An 18,473-nucleotide genomic window follows, 5' to 3' on the forward strand; every position below is an offset into this window, starting at 1 on the left:
TAAGACAGAGACAATGAAGTCTTGCATGTGAAAAAAGCATTCCCCATTGAGCAATCAGGTAGCTGCAGTTTCCTAGAGAAATAAACTTGTTTGCAGTTTCCTAGAGAATAGATGTCCTACGTGCACAGCCTGTGAACACACAGACTTATAGCAAGCTATGTGAGTATACACAGGGTTGATAGCAAGCTGCTATGTGGGATGCATTTCTTTACCTTGCATACAGGATTCTGAATGACACAGGCTCTGCTTTGTGAAGCTAAAAGTGTAAGGAAATTTGTCCTGACGAGTGGAGCTCAGATTTCCCACATAATTCCCCAAAGAATGTAATTTCTTGCAGGATTTAGTTCTCTTTCAGCCTTTCTGACTTTACAGACAGAAATCTATAGATTCTAGAGATAGTCTCTGACATTACAGATAGCATCTTTGTAAAAGGAAAGTAAGACAATGCCTTGGAAGTCTGCTCAAGTATTCTAGCAGGGGCTGAAAACCAAAAAATCACTCCTTTTCAGAAAATTGTTTTTATAGGCAAGGAAGAGTACAGTCATTGGTAGGTGTTTATAATGATGTATAGGAATGGTTGATGTTTCTATGCGATATGTAGTTTTCTCACCCAAATCAATTCTCCCTCTCACACACATACTGAGTCAGTGAGCCTTGTTTTAGGAAAGAGGATCTGGCTTATTATTCCAATGTGGAAAAAGATTGTATTTTTCTTCAGAACAACAATCTTTCTCCCAGAATCTCTGAGTGAACAAGGCTCGCTCCTTTCTCTTCTTGACAGCCCTCATTCTTTTTTCTCTCCTGGAGGATGGTCACGCTGCCAAGAGAAGGCAGAAACCAACAACTGAAACTGCATGCCCAGCCCCATGTTAGATCGCATGTGAATTTAATTTAAGGGATCATTAGCACAGAAGCTCTGCATCTTACTGTAATTTGTGCTCAATGCACTTAGCCTGCTGCCAATTCATTCTCACTGCAAAAGCAGACCTCCAAATTGTTCTCTTTTGTGTTTTCTTTCAAACAAAGGAAATCAGCCCAAGCTTCTGCCGAATCATTTGAAAGTAAGTTCTGTGCCATTACAGCACAGTCAGACAAACACCAGGGGATGGTCTGGGAATGCTGTATAGAAGGCATAGATCCCACACCTGCATTTCTATTTAATATTCCTATTTAATATCTTCATCAGTACTATTTACTATCTTCATTAATGACCTAGACAGTGGGATTGATGCACCCTCAGCGAGTTTGCAGATGACACCAAGCTGTGTGGTGCAGTCGACATGCCTGAGGAATGGGATGCCACCCAGAGGGACCTGGACAAGAAAGAGAAGTGAGCTTATGTGAACTTCATGAGGCTCAACAAGGCCAAGTGCAAGGTCCCGCACCTGGGTCACAGCAATCCCCAGTATCAATACAGGCTGAGGGATGAAAGGATTGAGAGCAGCCCTGAGGAGAAGGACTTGGAGGTACTGGTGGATGAAAAGCTGCACATGAGCCGGCAGCATGCACTTGCAGTCCAGAAACCGTGCCTTGGGCTGCATCAAAAGAAGTGCGACCAGCAGGTTGAGGGAGGGGATTCTGTTCCTGTAATCTACTCTGCCCTGGTGAGATCCCATCTGGAGAACTGCACCTAGCTCTGGGATCCCCAGTACAAGAAAGAAATGGACCTGTTGGAGTGGGTCCAGAGGAGGGCCATAAAAATGATCAGACTATGGAACACTATGAGGCTGAGAGAGTTGGGATTGTTCTGCCTGGAGAAGAAAAAGCTCCAGAGAGACTTTATTACAGCCTTCCAGTACCTAAAGGGGGCTTATAGCAAAGATTGAGACAAACTTTTTAGTAGGCCCTGTTGTGATAAGGCAAGGGCTAATGGTTTTGAACTGGAAACATTCAAAGCCAGGCTGAACAGAGCACTGAGCAACCTGATGTAGTGGAAGGTGTCCCTGCTCATTGCAGGTGTTAGACTAGACCTTCCAACCCAAACTTTTTTATGATTCCTACAGCTTTACAGGGATCTAAAAGCATGTAACAAACAAGTGTACGGCTTTTATTTCCATGTACTTTTATTTCCATGTACAAGACCTTTTCATTGTTCATGCTGTCAGGATATTTCAGGCTGTATTACCAATAATTCACATTCTGCTCTTTCATGGCCAGCATTTTCTCTCAAAACCATCATTGCTATAAGATCCAGAGCCACCTCCTTCGTGTGTAAGGCTGCACATGATCAGATCACCACATACCCCTAAAGACATGTATATTCCAATATTTGTTGACCTGATCTAAGTGAACATGTCTTAGAAACAAAAGTAACCTGTTTGGTTTTAATACGATTTAATATGGATTTTTACCAAAAAAAAAAAACCAAAACAAAAAACCAAAACCAAAAAACAAACAAACAAACAAAAAACCACAAAAAAACAAAAAACCAAAACCAAAAAACAAACAAACAAAAAAAAAAAAACACACCACAAAAAACCAAAAAAACAAAAAAACCCCACAAACACCCCCCCCCCCCAAAAAAAACCTGCAGTGTTTTGGCCCCTGTCTCCAGAGGCAGTTGATTCATCTGCACATATTTTTGAGATTACAACATTAAAACACAATGATGCCAGCAGACCTCCAGTTAACAAGGAAAATGTCATGGCCCAGTAAAATGGTGGTAAAGAGGAGGATCCACGTAGCCTTTGTGGGACAAAAGTGTTGTTGCTCCCTGAGGGTCTGCTTTTCACGTGAATGCTGGCTCTTTACCAGGTCACTTGAAGCTCTACTGGTAAAATGAAAATAGCATGTAGGGGCAGAAGAAGAAACCATCTCCAAGCACATCGTGTGGAGCTGGAAGGGGCTCCACAAGGAGGTGGTGGGAAAGCACAAGGCAGTGGATGACTCTTGCTGCCTATGCTAATAGACTTAAGTGGACTAATGCTGGCTTAACCTTGTGTACAAAAAAAGGAAAAGCTGTGGGGTCAGACCGACACCCACGTGTGGGAGACCCTGGTGGGCTTTTCAGGGCAGGAGGAGCGGAGAGAGCACCAACCCCACAGGGAAGGTGTCCAGCCAGTGTATGGTTGATGTCAGGCCCATGTCAGAGACCTCTCTGGCTGGCCAAGGGGAGAACCCATGGTCCTGCTGATGACCGTGACCATTTCTCCTCAGCCGGGAGGCTGCACAGCAACCAGCTTATTAAGTGGGAAAGAGATTAAAAGAGAAAACAGGAAGCACAGGACACGGGAACAGCAGGGTTACACTAGGCAGACACCGCCCTGACCCATCTGCCTTGTCTCCCCTGTGGGGTTTGCTCAGCCCTGTTACCACAGTTGACAGCCCCACTCCCAGTTCTGCCACTCAGCCTGCAGATAGAGAACCCTTTCCCCTCCACTTCCCCTTCGCTCCTCCCTCCTTTCCCTTTTTCTTTCCCTTTCCCCTTCCCTTTTTCCTTCCCTTTCCCCTTCCCTTTCCTCTTCCCTTTCCCCTTCTTCTCGCTTCCCCTCCCCGGGCCCGCCGGAGCGGCAGGGGGCACCCTCACCCACCCTCCATGACTGCCCCCAAGCCGCGTCCTTCTCCTCCGAAACCACCCCGCTACCCCCGAGTCGGGCAGGAGCAGCGACGCTATTGGCCCAACCGTCCGCCGGCTCCGCCTCTTCCCGGATCACGTGGCCCGTGCTCGGCTTCAGCGGGCGCGGCTCTGCTCCGCGGCCGGAAGTGTCGGCTGGGCGCTGGGTGTGGGTTCTGCTGCTGCCGGTGCCGGCCTGTGCGCGGCTGCTAACCCCTGCGGCGCCCGCTCCCCGCCATGCACCCGCGGCGCCCCGAGGGCTTCGACGGCCTGGGCTACCGCGGTGGCGGCCGGGAAGAGTCGGGCCCCGGCGCCAGGCCCTTCGGCAGCGCCTCGGAGCTGGGCCACTGGGTGACCAGTCCGCCCGACATCCCTGGCAGCCGCAACCTGCACTGGGGCGAGAAGACGCCGCCGTACGGGGCGGGGACCCCAGTGGGGGGCGCCGGCCTCAACGAGGAGCCCAACCTCGGGGCGGGCGGCCCCGGCGCCGGTAAGGGAGGGCCCGGCCCGGCCCCGCCCGGCGGGATAGCAGGCCCTTCGCCATTCTGCCGGTGTTCGCTTGGCTGTGGCCCCCGCCCTCACGATAGCGGTGACCCGCTGCGCCGGGCAAGGGCGAGCAAGCGGCAGCTGGGGACTGATCCGCGGCCTACCCGCGCGGAGCCCAGCGCCGCCCGGGTGTGCGGGCGGTGACCTCCTGGGCGCCAGGGCAAAAGTCCATTAGAAGAAAGAGAACCTGCTGCATCGCCTGTTGCACTCCAGCACCCGCTTAGAGGTGCAGCACCGCCTAGTTACACGCAAATACGATTGAGAGTGCCAGAACGTGCCCTGCAGCTTCTAGTTAAGCAGCGTGTGGTCAGCCTGCTATTCCCTATCTAAGGGCAGGAAGTGCCTCTGGGTCTGACAGTGTATATTGTTATTTAGTCATTGTTGATGTTTCAGACTTCGTGTCTTCTGCTGTTTTATTGTGCCGTTCACAAAATGCAATGAGTAGAGCATGAGCTGCTCAAGTAAAATACTCCTCCACATATAGTAGTAAAGGAACCGTGAAACTGGTAAAATTTGAGGAAGCAACCATGCTCTTTTCCAGTAATTGAGCAGAAAGCCTCAGGTGTACGGTATCATTTAATGTCTTTGTAAAATTGAGGTGAGTTAAGAGAAACTTGCTAAATCTAGGCTACTGAACATTGTCTCCTTTAATTAAAAGGATGTCCTGGAGCATGTCAGATACATTTGGGAATCAAAGTTTTATGAAAGACAGTCTGAAATTGGATTCTTGTCTTTTTTTTTTTTTTTCTTAAACGTGCAGTAGGTTTGTTCAGGCTTTATAATGAGTACAGCCTCAGCTGGACTAAGCACTACTTAAAGCACCACTTAAATATTCTGAAGTACTTGGACTCCGCCTTTTTTTTTCTTTTTATTTCCTTTTCTTTTTTTTTCCTTTTTTTTTTTTTTTTTTTTTTTTTTTTTGTCTTGTCTCTTTGCTCATGGAGGGTATGTTGATTCTGCATTCTGGAGGACTAATAAGGAGTTGCTGTATCACAGAGTTCCAGCCTCTGCAAGTGGAGAGAGTTACTCCTGTTAGGACTGCCACGTCTTTATGGAGCTCCACTGGCATTAATGGCATTACCCATGCTTACAGGTTGCTTGCACCCTGTCGATTGTAGGACTGAGCATTAATTTTCAGTCGCCTTTGCAGTTCTGATACTCCTCTTAAAATCTCATCATTCCTAATGTGCAAATGTCTGCCTGGTAGCAAACAACAAAGAATTCAACCCATTACTCTTGTTCTGATTTTAACAGTTCTTTAGTAACTAGATTTTTGCAAAGGAGTGGAGATAAACAGTTGACTTGAAAGTTCGCATCATACAGATGTTTGTTATATCATCAGTGACTTTCAGTGTTAATTTTCCCAAAGCTTCTGTCTTTTTACTGTTTTTTTTTTAATTAATTTCACCTCAGGTATCTGAATATATGTTTCAGAATTACAGTAAACTGTCATGCATGCTAACTTTTTCAGTGTTTGGTTTGAGTTAGATTTTTATATGCTAAAATATTCTCTGTTTCACTGTTCGCTTTCTCTTTTTTTTTCCCTGTAGCTGTTTTAAGATGAATTTTATTTATTTTATTTTATTTTTTTAATAAAAGTATGTTCCAACACAAATGCAGTCCAAAATGCAAATATTCCTGGGGGAATATTTTTTTTATCTATGTGCTGAGTTGCACAAATGTTGTGGTTTAGTGCTGTAATCTTCTGAAGCAAGTACAGTAGAAAAATATTCATTCAGATCGTCTGCATGGCATTTTCTCCTGGTTTGTGATTATCACTGCTATATGATCTGTTTTCCTTCTTTTTTTTTTTTTTTTTTTCCCCCCCCCCCCCCAGACCAGCTGAACAGATTTGCAGGCTTTGGTATTGGCCTGGCAAGGTAAGAGTTGTGTAATAATTCTCAGTGACAGAGAATTAGTAAAGCAATAGTTGTCCTGTGATCCCTATGTATACTTCTGTGCTGTGTTTTTATGCCAGTAGATTTATGCAGCTGCAGTGGCTTTAGAAACCTACTACCTGTAATCCATGTAGGTTTCTGTTCTCCTTAACTGAATTGTTTCTCAAAATCTCTTAATCAGCAGTGACTATAAAGAAACAGGGTTTTGTATGGTATGCACAGGTTATGTGTACTCTATCAGAACCATCTGAAAATTAACACAAGAACACTGTTTTCACATGTGAATGTTTACTAAGAAGGTGAAAATGTCTTCAAGTATATTGCCAAAGTATCCTGGAATAGTAATGTTGATGTAGCCTCGTAGTCCAATAACCATTTTACTGTGTGTTATGGCGACACTGAAAAAGGGATGGACTTTAGCATGCTTTTAGCAACATTTTCAGAGCTTAAATTGTCAAGTGTAAGGATTATGATAAGTTTAGGAGGTTTTTGTAGCGTTCCTGGTCAGTCACACCTGATTAGGTTTTTCTTGGTCAGTGTACTGCTGCAGCTTGTGAAAAGGTGGAAAGTAGGGGTTTTGTGTTGGAAAAAGTTGGGAGTCACAGTTGTTGACCTAATATGAGACTTCTCAGAGAAAAGTGCCGCTCTCTTCAGAATATGAGAGTGCTTGTGTCGCTTACCCAGTTAGACCAACATGGAAGCTATGTCAGTTGAGGTTCTTATAGTGTATTTCTACTTGAAGAGAAGGAGCTTTTACTTGGCCATCAGCCTGTCCTGCTCCTTACCCCATTGTTATCACCCTTGATGCATATCAGAACCTCTTTTAACCAGTTTGACTGACTGAAACAGAAGACAAAATTGATGCAAGAGCTGGAATATGTTTTGCTGTTTGATTTGGGTTGATTTACCTGGGAGCTGACTAGCTATGAAAGCCAGCAGATAGGAGCTAACTGGACCAGAGAGGCAAGGGGTAAAGAAGGAGGACTAGAAATGAGGAAATGACCATTTTTAGCTCTTAATGAGTTGCTTAAATTACATCATCCCATCTTACGAAATTGCTTGTCCCTCTTCTCCTGCTGCTTCCCTTGCAGTAGCTAGGCTTGCTCATTCAGACCCTTTGATAAGCCTGTTCAGTTTGTTAAAATAGAGTTGATGGGGGCACTAGAACTAGTCCTCCCTAACATGTAAAGAGTTGTTCGATTTCTTTCCAGCTTCATCAAGGAGATTGAGCTCAGGAGAGTATCAGCAAATGAGTGGAGCCATAGGGCAGGAACATGTCGATCTCCTTAAGGAGCAGAGAGCTGTTAGCATGGCTCAGTTGTCCTTTTGAACTGTATGCTTTGATTTAATCAAGCTTGACTAAGTTTCCACATCCTGAGCACCATGGCCACTAGACGTAAAATCAGTATTTGGAAAAACTATTCATTATCTAGTGAATTAATGAGGCATTTTGGATGGATACCTGATAGCCTACCACCACATACTCTCTGTTAGATAAAAATAACAAGCCTTTTCTGGTAAATTAGTGATGGCTTCCAATGCTTTAAACACACTTTTCTTTTAAAGCTTATTTACAGAAAATGTGTTGGCACATCCTTGCATTGTTCTGCGTCGCCAGTGCCAGGTATGTCCTTTATATTACCTCTTCCAGTCATAGCTCCTGATATGTACCGTGATATGGCTGTGTTTTCGTACTCTCTGGAGTGTGAGGAAGCTTTACAAATCTTAGGGAGATTACATTAACGTGTTTTTATTTGTAGCATACATTTTCCATTCTGAAATTTAACTTACCCTGAACATTCTTCTCCATTTTTATTTGGGCAGTGGAAAATGAATTACAGCAAGTAAGCGTTTCAGAGTCTGCAGAGCAACTTCTAGATCCCCACTTACAAGCAAGATGCTTTGTTTCCAATATTTTCTGGTTCATGCTTGCTTTATTATTTACATTTTCAGCATACAAATACAAGTTCTGCCTGTTTCTCTAACTTGCAGTGAGCATTTATTTATGTTCTGATCACTTTAGCTGACCTTTACAGAGATAAAGTCCTTATTTTGGAAGTGATTTTTCCTTTACAGTTGTATCATAATCCAAATGTGTTTATAACTGTCATTATTTATATTTTTAATAGGTTAACTATCATGCTCGGAATTATCATCTCACTCCATTTACTATTGTCAATATTATGTACAGCATTAATAAGACACAGGTCAGTATTTGGTGTCAGGCTCTATCTGAGCAGTGAAAGTTACTATAGTACACTTGTATATTGACATCTTTAACTCTTTCTGTAACTCATGGTGAAAAGCATGGCCTTTGTAAGGGTTTGTTGTTTTTATGGTGGCAGAAATGTTTCAAGAAGATGATTGTAAATTTTTATTTTTTTTTTTTAGTAGCATAGTCTTTACTGGGGAACATTTGCGGATGTTAGAAAATAAAAGACCCCTGAGATTTTTTTTATTAGGATTTGAAACAACAATCTTTATGTGGATAAAGAGATTATCCAAATTACTACTTCCAAAGATAGAGTGCATGAATTTCCAGTTCTGCATGGGAATGGCAATCCTAAAATTCAGAAGACGGCAAGAGAAGACTTTCTGGGTTTTGTACAGATGTCCTTTAACATCTAGCTCATAGAAAATGGTGTTAAGCTTATAGTACAGAGTATAAACAGTGAGAGATATGCCTCCAGAATTGTTGACAATTGCTTGAAATGACTGAAAAACAAAAGTTTCTTCAGAGTTGAAAAGTTAATTGTCCCCTGAATTTGGCGATAATGAAGTTTAATAGTAGAATTGTAGCCCTGTGCAGTCTGAATTTACTGAAATTTTATAAAAACTAGATTAAAAGACTTTTGAGTTTTATGTTGCAAGAATCAAAATGTTGCATGTTCAAAACACAGGGTCCAAGAGCTCTCTGGAAAGGAATGGGCAGCACTTTCATTGTTCAGGGCATAACCCTGGGAACAGAAGGCATCATCAGTGAATTTACACCTTTGCCAAGGTATTGCATGGGGTTTTTTTGCATATTCTAACAAATTTATCATCGGTTGTTGATTTCTATTCAAAATGTTAGAACTGTAAGGCTGTTTTGAAACTGATTAGAACAGTCAGGCCTTGAGTAGGTGTTTTCAGCATGGTGTGGTTGCCTTGGCAAAGATAACCTTGTAATTAATAAATAGAGAGAGACTTTCTGTGAGCTTTTTATGTTTGGTATGTCTGCCTACTGGTCTGAGTATAGAACTAGCATAACAAATTGGTCTTCAGTGTAATTCCACTGTAATGGAAGGATTCGTAAGTTTCTTTTTGTATTTTGGTTTTTATTGTGTGTTACTAGCAAATACCATGTCTAAAGTAAAAAGTCCTAGTTTCACTAACTATTATGATGATGCATGCATGCATACTAATAAAAGTAAGTCTTCACAGGTTCTGGCATTTGTCAAAAGCATTAGCAAAAGCATTTCATACTTAAATTGTGTGGAATGTGTATTTAAGCTTTTTAGTCAGCTGTCTCATACATAACTGAAATTCCTAGGCATTCAATTTCCTCAAAGTATGACTTGTTCTTGCTTTTTAAATACTGCTGTAGGGTACTCTTAAGTTCAGATGTGATATAGTGTTTATATTTTCGTAGTTCTGATTTCTGTTAAATGTGAGCAAGGATTTTTATCTTGTGGGCCACTTGTTCAGTAGCTTGAAAATTTAAGCTGGCGCAGCTGTGAAAAGAAGCAGTCCTTTCTGCTAGTACTTGCTTATTCCTTCCCCAGTCCTACCTCCATCCTTGTGCCCACACGGTATGTGAACAGCCACAAAATGAGCGGGACTGGGGAAGTGGTCTGGCTAAAACATTTGTCTTGTATGTGCACCACCCCATGCAGTTTTCTACAGGATAAAACTTTTTAGTCATAGCATGCATGTTTGGGCTGTCAGCAGTGCTAGCAAATCTGGTTTAGAAGGTTATTTAACTACATTATCAAACTCCAAAGGACAACAAAGTGAGATGTCAATTCCAATTCTATATCATAATATTATAAAAGAATCCCTCTGGTTTAGGGGAGGCCACAGAAGTGGGTGTTAACACTTTCAAGTTGCATTTGGTTCTGTACTAGACAAGCTCACTCTGTAATTGTTCTCCCACTGCAGGAATAGTTACACCTAGTGGACTGACAGCTTAGGCTTTCACGCATTAGGTTGGCTGGTTTCATTTTCCACATCTTTGAAGTAATATGGTTCAGTGGACGTAATCAAAGTGTCCAAAATGCATAATAGTAAATGCATTTCCTCTTTTGTAATTGACCTACGTATTTGAGAAAGTGATAGCTACTAGTAGCATACAATTCTTACGGAAAGAGTGAAGAGTTTCTTTCTTTGGAGTTGTAACTAGAGGCAGTGGGTGAGTGTGATTCCTAGACAAGAATTGAAGCTGAACACTTAATAGCTTATTGTTAAAAATGTACAGTTTAGTGTGTCCAGGATTTCAGACAGAAATATCTTTTTACCTCATAACTAGAGTATTTAGTGGTAAATAACTGGTATTTGAGTGGTAAATACATTGGTATTTGAGTGTTATCTTGAACTAGGTGGGATTACACTGTCTGTCAAGTGGAGTGTAGTTAGTGTTTGCTGTTCCTGATTTGAAGTGCATAACTAGAAATACTACTTTAAGGGAACTTTTTTTAAAGTCACCTTTGTGTTAAACACATGGGGTTTCTTCTGTTTTACCAGGATGTGCTAAAGCCAAAAGTCTTGAGTTAAGTTTGTACAGAAGTAATATTCAGCTTGTAGTCTGACATATTCAACTTGGTTTGGTCTTGTCTGTATTGGAATGTGACTTAGGTTTTCAGGAAAGAAGCAACAACTGGGTAAGCATTAACCTCAAACAAAAGAAGCAGCGTAACCAAACCAAAACATAAAAAGATGCGTGTTGACAAAGGAATCCTATTGAGATTTTAAAATAATCCAATATTCCCTGAAAATGGCTTGAAGAGTTAGTACATAAAGATGCAAAATAATTGCAACACACTAAAGGCCGTAGCTGTGAGAGCTACATACCCTTTAATAATTAAAAGCTTTTTTTTTAATAGAATAGTAGGCCCAAGTAACTTCTAAAATTTAAGCATGATTTATTAAATATGTTGCTGATATGTCTTTCCACTATGGGAAATCTTGCAACATAAGCTAATAATAGAACAGTAATATGAAAACTGGGTGTTGATACCTGTGGAAGAAATGCTTGAGAGTAATGTGTTCTTACCCGTGTTAAGGCAAATACTTTCCTTTTTAGGGAGCTTTCACATAAATGGAGCCTCAAGCAGATGGGTGGACACCTTCTACTCAAAAGGTAAGTATAGCATGTGTTACTACCTTATGTCATTATCTAAACATTAATAAAACTGCTAAAAGTATATTAGTTTAATCTGCAGCTATAGTTACTTGGCGCTGATAAAAATTTTCTAATTTTGGCTTGGGTTTTTTTTTTTAACCGTCTCGATTGCATACACAACTTTCACAAAATATTTTCTCGTACTACATCCCTGTGTCTGTATAGAATTTGACTTATTTAAAATATTAGATTCTTTTAGTAATTAAATTATGATAGCCGAGAGACTTGAATCAGCCTGGTCACGTGGAAATAGAATTTAACAGAATTTCAGACTGAAGTATGTCTCAGCTTGTTGATGTTGATTTTAATAATTTAGTTAATTTTCTCTCAGGCATGATTTGGTAGATAACTTTATCAACTTTTGGGTGCGTATTTTGCTAAATCTGTAGTATTGTCATGAGCATAATTCTTGTCTTGTTCCTTTCTACAGTTTAACACATGTGGTAGCAATGCCTTTTTATTCTGCGAGCCTGATTGAAACTGTACAGGTAACTTACCTATATTTACAACATTAAAAAAGACACTGTTATTCTGTTTATACATTATGTGGAGGAGTGGGTCTTTAGCCTTGGATTCAGGTTTATGTTGCAGTTGTTGCATTTGTTTTGCTTGACACTGTATGACTAATTTTTAATTGAGATTAAAAGTATTTACTATAATTACTATGATAAAAGTATTTACTATTTAAGTCTAAATCTGGCATTAGAAAGGACATTTAATATAGATAGTTGGAATATGCTGTACTAATCAGTGCAGGAAGGCAACTTGGCTTATCAGATTTACGTTATATTCCTGTGCTGTAAGAGGACAATGACCTATAACAAACTATGAAAGTTAAAGATTCTGGGATTTGTTAGTAACAGTTTTATATTAACTTTGATTATCTTAATTCTGGTAAACCATACTGTTCAACAGTACTCCTTTGACATACTTCTCCAGGTAAATATATTTCATCAAAATAACTAAATGGTAGAAATTTGTAGCTGTCACATTACTGGTTTTGTCTTTGGTTTTCAAACCACATGGTGGCGTGTTTGGCAAAAGCAAGCACAGATTTGAAGTGCAGTGACTATAACGATATGGGGGAGAAGAGGATTCAGTAGGGGTTATGATGCTTAACTTGTTCTTCAATTGTGGAACAACATTATATTCTTAAGTATTTGAACTAGTTTCTCTTCCATGCAGACTGACCGTGAAGGCTTTGCAGACTGTCAGTCCTTTCCCAGAGTACTGAGAAATGTTCTGGTGGTTTACCCTGACATCAGGTTAGGACACAGTCAGCAAGGACTCAGAGTTGGGCATTGAAGAGAACTCCCAAGTCCTGAATTTTGAATGTACCAGAGATGATGAAACACAGAGTTTGTAAAAACATTAGGAGGAGAAACAAGGTCTTTAGCTTAATCATACAGTCATAGGTGGAGTATAATGGAGTAAATAATTGCTAAGTGAATTGTTTATTTTCACTACATGAACAAAATAATTATCTGTCTTCTAAGAGGCAGCATGGTAAAGAGTGCTATTTTAGATGCAAATAATGGTATGGAAACATTGAGCTGAACCTATTAAATTCATACTAAAAATTATCTTTCAACTCAACTTCAGTTATGGAAGTCTTTATTATGCACATTCAAGTTCAAAAACTAGAGTTATAGTCCTTAAATAAAAGGACTTTTGAATTAGATATACTTCCCTGTCATTTTGCTCTGGAAGTAGGTGTTTTCAGTACATGACTGTTTTGCAGACTGATACTTGCAGCAGTAGCCTGGAAGTTGAATTTCTTTGGTAGCACCACAAATAAATGAAATGTACATTAAATAAAGACTCTAGGATGGGTTCATGTTTTAAAAGAACACTTACTTGAGTGCGATCAAGAGCGTTAAAGCAAAGAATTTGTATCAGTATAGCTTTGTAGATAACAATAGCATGCAAATGTCTCTATAAAAGAGTTCTCTGTTCAGCAGTGACAAAGTGTCAAAGTGGATGTCAGTATGGTTATGAAATAGTTAGCACAGGTTGTAACTATTCCTTTGTGCTTGTAGAGTGAAATAATTCGAGATAATCCTGGCATCCTGGACTGCGTGAAAGAAGGAATTGGCAGAGTTGTAGGCATGGGAGTACCCCATAGCAAGCGTCTCCTTCCTCTGATGGTCTTGACTTTTCCAACTGTTCTTCATGGAGTTCTTCACTACGTCATCAGTTCCATCATCCAGAAGCTTGTTTTGTTTGTTCTGAAAAGGGGTAATTCCCACAACCTTCCAACTGAGAGCTCTACTTCCATTCAGAGCATGCTGGATGCTTATTTTCCAGAACTTATTGCTAGCTTTGCAGCTAGCCTTTGTGCCGATGTCATGCTTTACCCACTTGAGACAGTTTTACACCGCCTTCATATTCAAGGGACACGCACAATAATTGACAATACAGACCTTGGCTATGAAGTGCTTCCTATCAATACTCAGTATGAGGGAATGAGAGACTGCATAAATACTATAAAACGGGAAGAAGGAATGCTAGGTTTTTATAAAGGATTTGGAGCTGTTGTAGTACAGTATACGTTGCATGTGGCAGTTTTACAGCTTACCAAAGTCATTTACTCGACACTGCTGCAAAATGTTTCTTAATCTGTTCAGGTGTGGATTTACCACAGTGGGTTTAGGTTAGAGGTGTACTAACCTAACTGTTGTTTAAAATGGCTTAGAAAATTAAGTTTGGAGAATCCATTCTGTGGATGCTCCTGGCACTGTAAAAGAACTTGTTTTAAAAATGGGGATATAGATTCCTAAGTGTAATTATAAAAGTACTGTTTAAATTCCATATTATAGACACAAATTGTATATGTAATGTGCAGTCATACAGAAGGGGATAGATTTCAAATATGGCTGGAGTGAGGATTTACCTTTCCTCTTACCAGTTAACAGACTTCAGGAATGGGTGAATATGAATTCTTAGTGTATGCTTTGTAAACATCACAACTGATATTCAATTTGGACTGCTAGCCAGTTCAAATGATTTTGTTCTTGTAAGTTGTGAGAACTTGCAAGTGGGAGACTGATGGGTTTACTGGTCTATTAAAAATGTTTTCAACTTCACTGTTAATGGAGCTGTGAGCAAAATAGAAATTGTAAAAGTAACGTACACATAAATGTAATAATTCACAGGTGTGTAGAAGACGTTACTTTGCTGCAGTGTGGCAGAAGATGACAAAGAGGAATCTTTTGCTTTGTACAAAATAACAAAAACTTGGGTTTGGGCAAAGTTGCAGAGAATGCAAATTTGGCTGTCCTGCAGTTTGTTTGTAAGGCTTACAGTAACTAAAGTGTGTGAATAAAGCAAATTAGAAACTGACGTGTGCATGTGTAAATGCTGTTTTTAGTCAACTTTACCTTTACAACTTCAGGGTTTAGTTATACTCTGCTGCTTTGTATAAGAGTAGAATATTCATACAAATGTATGTAGTATCAGTGTTCAAACTGTATAGAAAGCGTAAAAAAATAATTGGCTATTTCTAGAGCTTCTCTTTTGTTGGGCCAGAGGTATGCACGCAATTATCTATTTGCTATTTGGCACTGATGTCCTTCATTTTAAAGTCTCTGCTGAATTAGGTATTTGTGGAGCAGAAGTAAGTCTTCTTATGTACAAGCAAACAACTGAAATGTACAATTTTTGCTCTCTTACCCTAGTACATCAAGACTTCCAGTCTGAAAACAACTTCTGATCCTTCAAAATAATTTAGTCCTTGTTTTCATCAGTAAATATCTTGAAAGTTGGGGGAGGGGAAAATGATTTTTAGCAAGTAAAACAAGCATGTGGAGAGTCACTTTTAAATTATATGAGAGGCTGCTGCCTTTTTCACACTTTCACCTTGCAAGTCTATCTTTGTGAATACTGTAAATTGATGTGCATTATAATCATTAATCATTGTATAGTAGTTATCACTTATGGAAAACAGTCATGGCAAACATAAAAGGTGTTGCTGTTTGTAAGTTCTGACTAAATCATTTGCAGGTCTGCGTTATTACTATAACTTCCATGTATTTTAAATGCAGAAGTGTTGGAAAGTATAATGAAAGTATAATTGAGAACTGGTTTTAATTTGAAATATTGTTAATTGCAAATTTAGTGTATAGAATGGAAGCAATGAAATAAAATGAGAATTCACTGTAAATATTTTGAAGTAATTCACTGAAGAGGCATGTAAAGGAACCCCAATTTGTGTGTTATATTTTTTTTTTAATATATATTTTTATTTAGACTTCAGAGTGGCTTTTTCAAGTTCCTCAACTTTCCCAAGTGCCAGAACATGTTGAATTAAACTACATGCAAGGTAGTTGGGTAAAATGTTAGAATCCTAGGTTATGTTTTGAAAGTTTCTATGAGTATGAAGAGAGCCATATCAGAGAATCATCCAGATTAGAAATTATCTTGGCAGGTCATCTAGTCCAAATTCCTGCTCTACTCAAGGACAACATTGACTTCAGACCAGATTGTGCAGGTCCTTGTACAGTCAAGTTTTTAATTCCAATTTTCAATACATAAACCCATCCTTTTCCAAGGTGTTAGATTCAACTGAAGCCAACTATTCCATCACAGTTGCCTTGAAGCAGTAACTAAGTGCATGTTGGAGACTAACACTTGGCAAGATGTATCAGTGAAATTGGGCAATAGTGGTGTTCTAGGAATAAAATTTTAGGGAAGGCATTTTGCCATAAGAGATGGAAGGCATGCACTTATATATTCTGCAAGAGGGAAGAGGGTACTCAGGACAGCACTAGATACTGTGCTGGAATGTTAACTTCTTTCAAACACTCTTCCTTTCGTTGCTGAGAATTTTACAGTTCTAGTCCCCACCAGAGTTTCGGATCTGTGACTTTAAGCAGAGAGACAAAGCATGCTGCCAACTTACAGCAACTGTTCTGCAGTGGAAAAGCCATTTGCTTCGGGCTGTTCTTTTTTTGGTCCTCTTCCCATCAGTTAGAATTAATGTATTTTGATGCTTCATGTGTGCTTGGTTTATCTTCCCAAAAGAGGTAATAGACTGCTTTGTCCAGAGTTGTTATTTTGCCCATGCAAAGACGTGAATAAATGTGGCATGAAAAAAATATTTTTTAACCTTTTTAATTATAAGTGTGCTGTTAAAAGTATTTCTGTTTTTCATTTGGCTCTTATGTATGCGTACTCAATTTTTAGCTCAAATGAGTGATCAATAGGTGGCTTTAGTAGGATGCCCCACTAAAAACTACAAAATACTGATTTGCTGTGGAAAGTAAGTTTATGTCCTGAAATATGAAAACTTACGCTACTCTTCCTGATACAGACTTCATTACTTGTTTTGTACATTGTTTTTCCTTCATTTTTTAAAGAGGAGAGCTGACTGGGTAATAGATGAGACTCGACTTCTGGCTGTGTTAGAGTAGAGCTTAGACCTAGTGGTGGTGTGAGTACTGTGGTCTTTGGCAAGGTTCCAGCTGCATTCATTTCTTTTAGCAGATCTAGTTTGGGGGATGCAAGCTGATCTAGCTCTGAGTCCTATCAGTAGTACTTGAGATCTGCAGTGTGCTTTATGGATTTATGCAGAATTCTTAAGACGGTACCAAAACATAGGCTTTTCTTAGCTCTTTTGAATTTAGCAGTAAGTACAAAGCAAGTATGTAAGCTAATGTCCTTCATGATTTTGTTCCGTCTGAGGTAGTCATTCAGCTGAATACATGCATTCAGCTACAAACATAATCAATGCACGTGATGTACATGAGGCCTGTCTCTGCATTAAGATAGAAATCTTTGCTGTGCTCTGAAGAGTTTTGGTGGTATAATTCAGGACTAACGGGTCACTTTCAAGCTATTTGCCCTTTCAATGATACCTGAGCAGAAGAGGTGTCCTAGGTCAGATCCTCACAGATGTGATCAACAAGATAACAGCAATGTCTCCACCAACTAATAAGAAAGAAACACAAGCTTCCTTAGGTGTTGTGGGGTTCTGGAGAATGCACATCCCAAATTACAGTCTGATTGTAAGCCCTCTCTATCACATGACACAGAAGAAGAATGATTTCAAATGGGGCCCTGAGCAACAACAAGCCTTTGAACAAATTAAATGAGAAATAGTTCATGCACTAGTCCTTGGACCAGTACAGGCTGGGCCAGATGTGAAAAATGTGCTCTACACCGCAGCCGGGGAGAATGGTCCTACCTGGAGCCTCTGGCAGAAAGCTCCAGGGGAGACTCGAGGTTGACCCCTTGGCTTTTGGAGTCAGGGATATAAAGGATCTGAGGCCAGCTATACTCCCACTCAAAAAGAGATACTGGCAGCCGATGAAGGGGTTCGAGCTGCCTCAGAAGTGATTGGAACTGAAGCGCAGCTCCTCCTGGCACCCCGGTTGCCTGTGCTGGGCTGGATGTTCAAAGGCAGGGTCTCCTCTACACATCATGCAACCGATGCTACATGGAGTAAGTGGGCCGCACTAATTACACAACGAGCTCGAATAGGAAATCCCAGTCGTCCAGGAATTCTAGAAGTCGTCACGGACTGGCCAGAGGGCAAAGATTTTGGGATGTCACCAGAAGAGGAGGTGACGCGTGCTGAAGAGGCCCCACCATATAATGAACCGTCAGAGAGTGAAAAGCAATATGCCTTGTTTACTGATGGGTCCTGACATATTGTGGGAAAGCATCGGAGATGGAAGGCAGCTGTGTGGAGTCCCCTGAGACAAGTTGCAGAAACTGCTGAAGAAGAGGGTGAATGGAGTCAGTTTGCAGAGGTGAAAGCCATCCAGCTGGCCTTGGACATTGCTGAACAAGAAAAATGGCCAGTACTTTATCTCTATACTGACTCATGGATGGTGGCAAATGCCCTGTGGGGGTGGTTGCAGCAATGGAAGCAGAGCAACTGGCAACGCAGAAGTAAACCCATCTGGGCTGCTGCATTGTGGCAAGATATCGCTGCTCGGGTGCAGAACCTGGTGGTAAAGGTACGCCACGTAGATGCTCATGTACCCAAGAGTCGGGCCACTGAGGAACACCAGAACAACCAGCAAGTGGATAAAGCTGCTAAGGTTGAAGTGGCTCAGATGGACTTGGATTGGCAACATAAGGGTGAATTATT

The 18,473-nt window shown here is 40.6% G+C and overlaps 1 protein-coding gene across 2 annotated transcripts; it reads left to right on the forward strand.

Annotated features, from left to right (window-relative positions):
* The first annotated feature begins 3,646 nt into the window (after nucleotides 1-3,646).
* On the forward strand, nucleotides 3,647-15,539 carry SLC25A46 (solute carrier family 25 member 46). 2 transcript variants are annotated; one of them, XM_030470005.1, is made up of 8 exons: nucleotides 3,647-4,043; nucleotides 5,937-5,979; nucleotides 7,564-7,621; nucleotides 8,127-8,204; nucleotides 8,898-8,998; nucleotides 11,279-11,335; nucleotides 11,808-11,865; nucleotides 13,417-15,539. In XM_030470005.1, exons 1-8 carry the CDS (start codon nucleotides 3,791-3,793, stop codon nucleotides 13,993-13,995), a joined length of 1,227 nt encoding a protein of 408 aa, XP_030325865.1. In that variant the 5' UTR covers nucleotides 3,647-3,790; the 3' UTR covers nucleotides 13,996-15,539. The 2 variants fall into 2 exon arrangements, with proteins under 2 accessions (XP_030325865.1, XP_030325866.1); XM_030470006.1 differs by lacking the exon at nucleotides 11,279-11,335 and having other exon boundaries at nucleotides 3,690-4,043.
* Nucleotides 15,540-18,473: the final 2,934 nt, after the last annotated feature.

The sequence above is a fragment of the Strigops habroptila genome, chromosome Z (genome assembly GCF_004027225.2).
Source record: "Strigops habroptila isolate Jane chromosome Z, bStrHab1.2.pri, whole genome shotgun sequence".
Taxonomy (NCBI): Eukaryota; Metazoa; Chordata; class Aves; order Psittaciformes; family Psittacidae; genus Strigops; species Strigops habroptila.